This window comes from Rana temporaria, chromosome 1, assembly GCF_905171775.1.
Source record: "Rana temporaria chromosome 1, aRanTem1.1, whole genome shotgun sequence".
In the NCBI taxonomy this organism is placed as follows: Eukaryota; Metazoa; Chordata; class Amphibia; order Anura; family Ranidae; genus Rana; species Rana temporaria.
In genome coordinates, this window is record NC_053489.1 from 56,538,708 (window position 1) to 56,548,065 (window position 9,358).

Sequence of the window (9,358 nt, forward strand, 5' to 3'; positions counted from 1 at the left end):
GAATCGGCATATCTCGGTCATTTGCATATTTGACGCGTAAATCAATGGAAGCGCCCCTTGCGGCCAGCGTAAATATGCACCCAAGATACGACGGGGTAGGAAACTTACGTCGGTCGTATGAAGCCAAAATTCAGGCGTATCTTAATAGCAGAATCAGGCACATAGATACGACGGCGCATCCCAGGACTTACGCGGCGTATTAGTAGATACGTCGGCGTAAGTGCTTTAAGAATCCGGGCCACTGTCTCTCTCTCTAGGACTGATCTATTCACTAACACCGCCGCAACACACTACACAAGGCCGCCCTGCAGGCAGCCTTTTATAGTGTGGGGCGTGTACTAAAGCCCTGAGCCATAATTGGCCAAAGCCACCCTTTATGTAGCACACTCCTCAACCCTGCACTCTGTATGTAGCACACTCCTCAACCCTGCACACTTTATGTAGCACATTCCTCAACCCTGCATTCTGTATGTAGCACACACCTCAACCCTGCACTCTGTATGTAGCACACGCCTCAACCCTGCACACTTTATGTAGCACACTCCTCAACCCTGCACGCTGTATGTAGCACACTCCTCCACTCTGTATGTAGCACACTCCTCAACCCTGCACTCTGTATGTAGCATACTTCTCAACTGTATGTTGCACACTTCTCAACCCTGTACTCTGTATGTAGCACACTTCTCAACCTTGCACTCTATATGTAGCAAATTCCTCAACCCTGCACTCTGTATGTAGCACACTCCTCAATGCTTAACTCTGTATGTAGCACACTCCTCAACCCTGTACTCTGTACAGAGCGCATAGTAACCAATCAGCTTCTAACTTCAGCTTGTTTAATTAAAGTGATACGAAAGCCTTGTTTTTTTTTATCAGTTTAAAAATTAAAAACATTTTATACTTACCTGCCCTGTGCAGTGGTTTTTGTACAGAGCAGACCCGCTGCTCTGTGTCTATTCAGACATGGCTCAGCCCAACCCCTCCTCCTCATTAGCTCACTGGCTTTGATTAACAGCAGCGGGAGCCAATGGTGCCCCGCTGCTGTCTCAGCCAATGAGGAGGGAGAGTCCCCAGACTTAGTGGCTCTCGTACATCGCTGGATTGAGATGTGGCTCAGGTAATCCTAATGGGAGTGCCGATTGTCACTTTAAGCAAGCTGCTAGCAGGCTTTTAAGGAGTTCTGAAGCCTGCGAGCAGCTTGCTTAAAGTGGCAATCAGAAGTCCCATTAGGATCTGTGTTCAACATTTACAAACTGAAGCTGAATGTCACTTTAAAAGCTTCAACAAAGCTCTGCAAATGCTTTGTTACACTGCTCTTGTCCAAGCTGAAGCCCTTGTAAAATACATCATAAATGGGCCTAAATGACAGATCTGTAAACTGCTTGGTTTACCATAAGCAGAGCGATAGATGGAATATTTGTTTCCCCACTTTCTGGTTTCTGCACTAGGAAAACATGTGGGAAGACATTTGAACCTGGCTGATAATTTGTTTTTTCCTCTTTGTAGAAATGGCAGAGAAGTATTTTACGGAGAGTCTCAATGTGTACCGGGCGGTGCTGGGACCCGACGACCCACAGACACTGACCGCTTGTGTGGAGTTCAGCAAATGGCTCATACAAACTGGAAACACACAAGTAAGAGATGAAGGAGGATTTATACTTTACAAACTCACAATGCCAGGGCTGGCTTGGAAAAAAATGGAAGAGGCGAATGAGTGGAGTTTTTTTTTTCAAACCCAGTCTATGTGTAATTTCTTCATGAAGGTTTATTTTCTAAGACCTCGCTTTTTCCCATCGAATTGACTTCAACTTGTTAAAAGAATCTTGACGATCAATTTAAGCCCTCTATATAATCACAATCTTATTCAGTAGCCAGTGCAAGGAGTGAAGTACAGTACACACGAGGGGTTATTTACTAAAACTGGAGAAAAATCTGGTGCAGCTCTTCTTAGAGACCAATCAGCTTCCAGGTTTCATTGTCAAAGCTTAATTGAACAATGTGAAGTTAGAAGCCGATTGGCTTCCATAAACAGCCGCACCAGTTTTAGTAAATCGCCTATGGTGACGACATTGAGCAGCCGGTGAGGTTTCTTACGAGTATCTGTGATGAGGCTCTTTCTCTCTGACCCTATACAAGGACTTGTGGTCTCCATATGTATGGGGACCATTGGCCAGGTATGGTATATGCATAGTTAAATTGCTCCAAGCTGGACCAATATATATTGGTCCAACCCTGCACTCTGTATGTAGCACGATCGGATATCTGATGGAATAAAATCCGATGGATTTTTTCGTCGGATATCCGATGAATCTGACTTTCATCAGTCTTGCCTACACACTAACAGACTAAATTCCGACCGTGCCAAAACGCGGTGACGTAAAACTCTACGACCAGCCGGAAAAAATGAAGTTCAATGCTTCCGAGCATGCGTTGAATTGATTCTGAGTATGCATGGATTTTTCTCCGATGGAGTTCCACACAGACGATTGGAATTTCCTATCGGTTTTTTATCCATAGGAAAAATTTAAAACATGTTCTATTTTTTTTTTTACACCGATGGGAAAAAAGACCGATGGGGCCCACACACGATCGGTTTGTCTGATGAAAACAGTCCATCGGTCTTTTTTCATCGGACAAACCGATCGTGTGTACAGGGCTTTAGTGTAGTAATATGATCACATTTAATTTAACTATAGTAAAACCTTGGATTGTGAGCATAATTCGTTCCAGAAACATGCTTGTGATCCAAAGCACTTGTATATCAAAGCGAATTTCCCCATAAGAAATAATGGAAACTCAAATGATTCGTTCCACAACCATTTATTCATAATACCTTCAGTTTATAGTCCATATAAAAAGATTATAGCAATGTGATAGGTTGTATAACCATAAAATGTCCATCCACAAATGGAAGTCTCCACAAGGGGATTAGAAGGAAAATCCAGCAGGAGCTCCAGAGTATAAAAGAGAAGAGAGGCGCCTCTAAGTGTAGAAATAAGTTGCTAAATGTTGTACCTTCATTAAATGTAACCATATTGCTACACTAAAACCGTGTACACACGATCGGTTTGTCTGATGAAAAAAGACCGATGGAAAACCGATCGTGTGTGAGCCCCATCGGTCTTTTTTTCATCGGTGTAAAAAAAAAATAGAACATGTTTTAAATTTTTCCTATGGATAAAAAACCGATAGGAAATTCCGATCGTCTGTGTGGAAGTCCATCGGAGAAAAATCCAAGCATGCTCAGAATCAAGTCAACGCATGCTCGGAAGCATTGAACTTGATTTTTTTACGGCTCCTCGTAGTGTTTTACTTCACCGCGTTTTGGCACGGTCGGAATTTAGTCTGATGGTGTGTAGGCACGACTGATGAAAGTCAGCTTCATCGGATATCCGACGAAAAAATCCATCGGATTAGATTCCATCAGATATCCAATCGTGTGTACAGGGCTTTAGAGGCACATCTCTTCTCTTTTATACTCTGTGACATGACGCTACTTGTATATCAAGACATCACTTGTATAGCAAGTCAAAAAAAAATAATTAAATGTTGCTTGTCTTGCAAAACGCTCTCAAACCAAGGTTTTACTGTGTATATAAAATATCCATCCATGCCTGGAAATCATCTTTAACTTTCTAAGTTTTAATGCTTCCAGGATAACACTATCAATGTAAAGACTGGTATTCCTTCTCTTGAATTGTTATCTGGTTATATTAATGCTTAGATTAGTCACCTGCTTTGTAAATTGTCTGATTGCTGGTTTAGAATTCAACGTCTACCTCCTTCTCAGACTGGTGTCTTGCATTGTGTGCTGTTCCCCACTAGGAGGCGTACAAGCTGCTACATGAGGCAAAAGGCATAGAGTACAACGAAACCGTGGCCGAGATGCTGAGCATTATGGGAAGTATATGTCTGGCTGACGGGAAGATTTCCAAGGGCTACAGATTGCTGAAAAAGGTAACTTTGTTTCTCTAAGAGTCCAGAAGAATAAAAATCAGATACAGAAATATGTACAATATAATCGTCATCCCTACCACACCAGGAAATGCCGCTATTTCTGGCTCCAGCTTTGCCGATTCCTGTGTCTGCTCATAGAACCATTGTAGGCTATCTGGGAATTCAATAAAATATTACCAACAGTTTTCTAGCACTAGGGTCCTTTAAAATAGCCTGTGCCAGATTAAAAAGTCCATACTTCCCATTTTAGCAACTTTACTAACACCTGTGGCGGATTCAGTAACTACCTCCATTTCATAGATGACAAAACTGGAGGGAGTGTGTGCCTGTCCCCGCACACAGTGTAGCAGCAGGTGCCCCGTCCCCGCACACAGTGCAGCAGCAGGTGCCCCGTCCCCGCACACAGTGTAGCAGCAGGTGCCCCGTCCCCGCACACAGTGCAGCAGCAGGTGCCCCGTCCCCGCACACAGTGCAGCAGCAGGTGCCCCGTCCCCGCACACAGTGCAGCAGCAGGTGCCCCGTCCCCGCACACAGTGCAGCAGCAGGTGCCCCGTCCCCGCACACAGTGCAGCAGCAGGTGCCCCGTCCCCGCACACAGAGCAGCAGCAGGTGCCCCGTCCCCGCACACAGAGCAGCAGCAGGTGCCCCGTCCCCGCACAGTGTAGCAGCAGGTGCCCCGTCCCCGCACACAGTGTAGCAGCAGGTGCCCCGTCCCCGCACACAGTGTAGCAGCAGGTGCCCCGTCCCCGCACACAGAGCAGCAGCAGGTGCCCCGTCCCCGCACAGTGTAGCAGCAGGTGCCCCGTCCCCGCACACAGTGTAGCAGCAGGTGCCCCGTCCCCGCACACAGTGCAGCAGCAGGTGCCCCGTCCCCGCACACAATGTAGTAGCAGCAGCAGGTGCCCCGTCCCCGCACACAGTGTAGCAGCAGGTGCCCCGTCCCCGCACACAGTGCAGCAGCAGGTGCCCCGTCCCCGCACACAGTGCAGCAGCAGGTGCCCCGTCCCCGCACACAATGTAGTAGCAGCAGCAGGTGCCCCGTCCCCGCACACAGTGTAGCAGCAGGTGCCCCGTCCCCGCACACAGTGCAGCAGCAGGTGCCCCGTCCCCGCACACAGTGCAGCAGCAGGTGCCCCGTCCCCGCACACAGTGCAGCAGCAGGTGCCCCGTCCCCGCACACAGTGCAGCAGCAGGTGCCCCGTCCCCGCACACAGTGCAGCAGCAGGTGCCCCGTCCCCGCACACAGTGCAGCAGCAGGTGCCCCGTCCCCGCACACAGAGCAGCAGCAGGTGCCCCGTCCCCGCACAGTGTAGCAGCAGGTGCCCCGTCCCCGCACACAGTGTAGCAAAGTGGTATATTTGCAGTAACACCATCTATTGGTTAAGAATTAGCCCACTGCATGTTGCCAATTAAAAGTGAAGCAAACCTGACGGGAAACTGGTGTCCATAAAACCACAATACGCTCTGTTACCAGCCTAAGGAGAAAAGCCTGTCAACTGCCAGCATTGCAGTAGAAAGCAGGCTTGCTTTGTGTGTGGAAGCAGTGGTCTCTCTGCAGAAACACGGCACCCCCCCCCCCCCCCCCATGCTGGCACAGACTTTCAGCTCTACAATTACCAAAACTCATACTTCTAGATAATTCTGGGAGGAGAGCTCTGACTTAGGATTGTGTCAGAACACTGCAAATCTATGGAGACCATGGCACATGGAAAAACAAATTGTTCATACATACTCGGTGGTGTGCAGAAAAACACATCCCAACAAACATGGCGTGTACAAGCTCCTGGGTGATGACAATCTAATTATCACAAGTTTCATTTTCTTGCAGTGCTTAGAAATTCAGATGGCAGCATTCGGGTCTCACCACAGCAAAAGCAGAGAAACGCAGAACCTGCTGAGCGCATTACAGAAGTACGTTTTATCACTTTCTTTACTACACTATGATAGGACGCCAATCTCCGGCTCTTCTCTTATGACGGCACCTGAAAGTTCAGTCCGTATTTACCATAAAGTCATCGCAATACACGCTAACCCTCATCTATTTCTTGCAGGTCCGGAGCCGTTAGGGACTGATCATCGCTGTGTGCGACACTCCGGACTCTTCATAGATGGGCCGGACTGGAGATGGAAAGTGCAGAACAAACACGCCAGACCTTTTAAGATTCTTCCAAATGTGAAAATTGCCTGGCTGCTTCTTTAGATCTAGATGGAGGAATCGGCCCCTGGCATCTTTCATGCCTTGGATACTCAAACAGCAGAGCCAGAAACCCACCGCAGAGATATAGAAGGAATTATTAGGAGCTTCAGCCATTTTATCTTTCCAAAAGAAAGCCCAGCACTGTATAGAAACAAAGGCTGCCACTGCTAACCTTCTCTTATGCTGAACCTTCTGTTATCATTACTATGGGGATGATTTACTAAAACTGGACAGTGCAAACTTTGCTGCAGCGGTTCACAGTAGCCAATCAGCTTGTTCAATTAAGCTTTAACGAAAAACCTGGAAACCAAATTGTTTCTATGCAGAGCTGCACCAGATTGCGCACTCTCCAGTTTTAGTAAATCTCCCCCTATGAGTGGTTATGCCAGACTAAGGCCCAGATTCTCAATGGCGTTACGACGGCGCAACACCATTTGCGCCGTCGTAAGTCCTAATCTGGCCCCAGGTATCTATGCGACTGATTCTTAGAATCAGTTACGCATAGATACCCATTAGATCTGACAGGCGTAAGGCTCTTACGCTGTTAGATCTTAAATGCAATTTTTTTTCCTGCCACTAGGTGTCGCATCTTCGTTTTCCCCATCATCTATGCAAATTAGGTAATTACGCAAGATTCCCGAACATACGCGCGGTCGACGCTGAGATTTTACGACGTTTCCGTAGCTTAAGCGACGCGTAAGGTTGCCCCTGCTATTATGAGGGGGCAACCAATGTTAAGTATGGCCGTCGTTCCCGTGTCAAAATTTAAAAAAATTACGTTGTTTGCGTAAGACGTCCGTGAATGGCGCTGGACGCCATTTACGTTAACGTCTGAGCAAATGACGTCGGGGCGACGTCATTTAGCGCAATGCACGTCGGGTAATTTACCCGACGGAGCATGCGCAGTATGCTCGGCGCGCCTAATTTAAATGGTGCCCGCCCCATTTGAGTTTACAGGTAAGTGTTCTGAGAATCAGGCACCAACGCTGTAAACCTGCGGCGGTGTAACGTAAATCACATACGTTACACTGCCCAGGAGCAACGTAATTGTATGAGAATCTGGGCCTTAGTGTGCAAATGAGGACTTGTGCCTGACTTTTCTGGTATGCTTACTATTGGGTACTAAGGCCCAACGTTTAGCATTACACCCAGGCAGCTAGCATTTTCAGGTGATCAGCAATGGCAATTTATTTTTTATAGAAATGTTGGCTCTAAGGCTGGGTTCCCACTAGTGTGAATTAGATGAGGGTTTCTACGCATCCAATAGCAGGAGATTGCGACGGGCTCTCTATGGAGCCGGTTCACATATCTCTGCAGCGGCTCCGGTGCGATTTGTACAGGAGTCCTGTGTGTCTTTTGGTCCATTTAAGGTCTAAATTCAGGCTGAAATCAGACCTGAAACAGTGAACAAGGCCACACTGGACTCATGCTGCATGCTCATATGTGAACCCAGCCTTCGACAACAGCGGCCATGCTTTAGAGGGGATGTCTGTTATTACACAAAAGCTGCAAATGTTAGTGGGGCACCAAAATGAAAAATTATGAACCTTAACCGAAAATTCAGGATGCACTTGGCCAAAAACTGAGTGTTTTTTTTGTTTAAATATACCTACGGTATTTTTTATATAATTGTATTATATTCAACTTTTTTAATATCATAAATTTAAATGAACATACGTTTTTTTTTTTTTTTTTTTTAATATCAGCTAAACACTGACAACCCTATTTTCACCTGATAAATCATTAAATCCCTACCAAATATGAAATGACTTGCATTCCACACAAATGCTGACTTTAATATGTACTGAACACAATAAAAACATTGCTGATTCCACTGATTATTTTGGTGACTTTTAGCCCAGAGGGGATTGATTTGCATTGATCCATCCACTATGCCCGGGATATGCAATTAGCAGACCTCCAGCTATTGCAAAACTACAAGTCCCATCTGGGTGTCATGCTTGTGGCTGTCAGAGTCTTGCTATGCCTCATGGGACTTGAAGTTCTGCAACAGCTGGAGGTCCGCTAACTGCATATCCCTGCACTATGCTTTGGCTGGAGTTACACCTTAAAATGCTAGCAAACCTTTTATTTTTACCTACAGGTAAGCTTATAATTAGGGCCAAAACAACTAATCGATTATAAAAATTGTAATCGATTATTTTCATAATCGATTAATCGGCCAGTAACATAATGGGCCTGGGTCACACCTCTGTTTTTTGCAGAAACGCACTACAGTTCAGTTACATGTTTTCCTATGGGACATGTTCACATCCATGATTTTTTTGCAGCGGCTGCGTATTTGGAAAGGACTTAATGCAAAGCGGTGCTATTTTGCTTTTTTTTGGTTCAATATACTTCAATGGAGAAGCTGCAGAAAAGCATGTAATGTGTTTTTTGCAGCAATTTGTGTTTTGTAATCTGCCCAACAACAAATTGCCCCCAAAAAAATGCAATTTTTTTTTATTTTAAGGCTATTATCCGATTAATCGAAACAATAAATCGGCCAACTAAATAGATTATGAAAATAATCGTTAGTTGCAGCCCTACTTATAATAAAGCATACCATTTTAGCGAGTGGCAGTTGGCGACGTCACCAGCGCCATAAAGGAACTAGGGACTGGTCACGTGTATTACTCACGCCATCCCCAGTGTCTGTGGAGCCATCAACAGTGGAGGGAGTCGATGCCGTGGCTGGAAAGCCTTAAGCGAGCGGGATCCCCAGATCTTAGTATCCGACATGTCTGCAGCCCCAATGCCGGGTTGGCACTTTTTAATGTAAGGGGCTATCTAGCTACCAATTTTTAAATAAAACGTTATTATGCTATGGGCGCTTTTTGTTTTCTGTTTCCATCTGCATTTCAACTATGAGGACATTATCCCAGATCCAGGCTCTATTCCTACGTGTGCAGGCACAATCCTGCTCAAGCTTTTCATGACTATCTTTTTCAGTAAAAAAGTCATATCCATGTGGTAAGCGCATGATTTTGTCAGAGCACTTCGGGTGAAGATGACATATATCTTGGTGAAGGAACATGTTAATAATTTGGAAACAATTATGCAGAGTATCTGAGGACTTTCTGCTGGACTTTTTCACTTATTATTGGGACTCATTTATTTATTTCTATTGCTATTTTTCCATCATATATATTCTTGTTGTAATATTGCTGCACATGCACTTTAGTTACAGATTGTGGTAAACAA

The 9,358-nt window shown here is 45.6% G+C and overlaps 1 protein-coding gene across 2 annotated transcripts in view; it reads left to right on the forward strand.

The window, feature by feature from the left end:
* The window catches only part of TTC23L (tetratricopeptide repeat domain 23 like), a 46,105-nt gene extending 39,813 nt beyond the window's left edge, over window positions 1-6,292 (forward strand). For both annotated transcript variants that reach the window (XM_040338201.1, XM_040338194.1), the window contains exons 9-12: window positions 1,507-1,634; window positions 3,826-3,957; window positions 5,786-5,868; window positions 6,009-6,292. In XM_040338201.1, coding sequence (XP_040194135.1) covers window positions 1,507-1,634; window positions 3,826-3,957; window positions 5,786-5,868; window positions 6,009-6,030 — 365 coding nt within the window. In that variant the 3' untranslated portion in view covers window positions 6,031-6,292. The remainder of the gene's footprint in view (window positions 1-1,506; window positions 1,635-3,825; window positions 3,958-5,785; window positions 5,869-6,008) is intronic.
* Window positions 6,293-9,358: the final 3,066 nt, after the last annotated feature.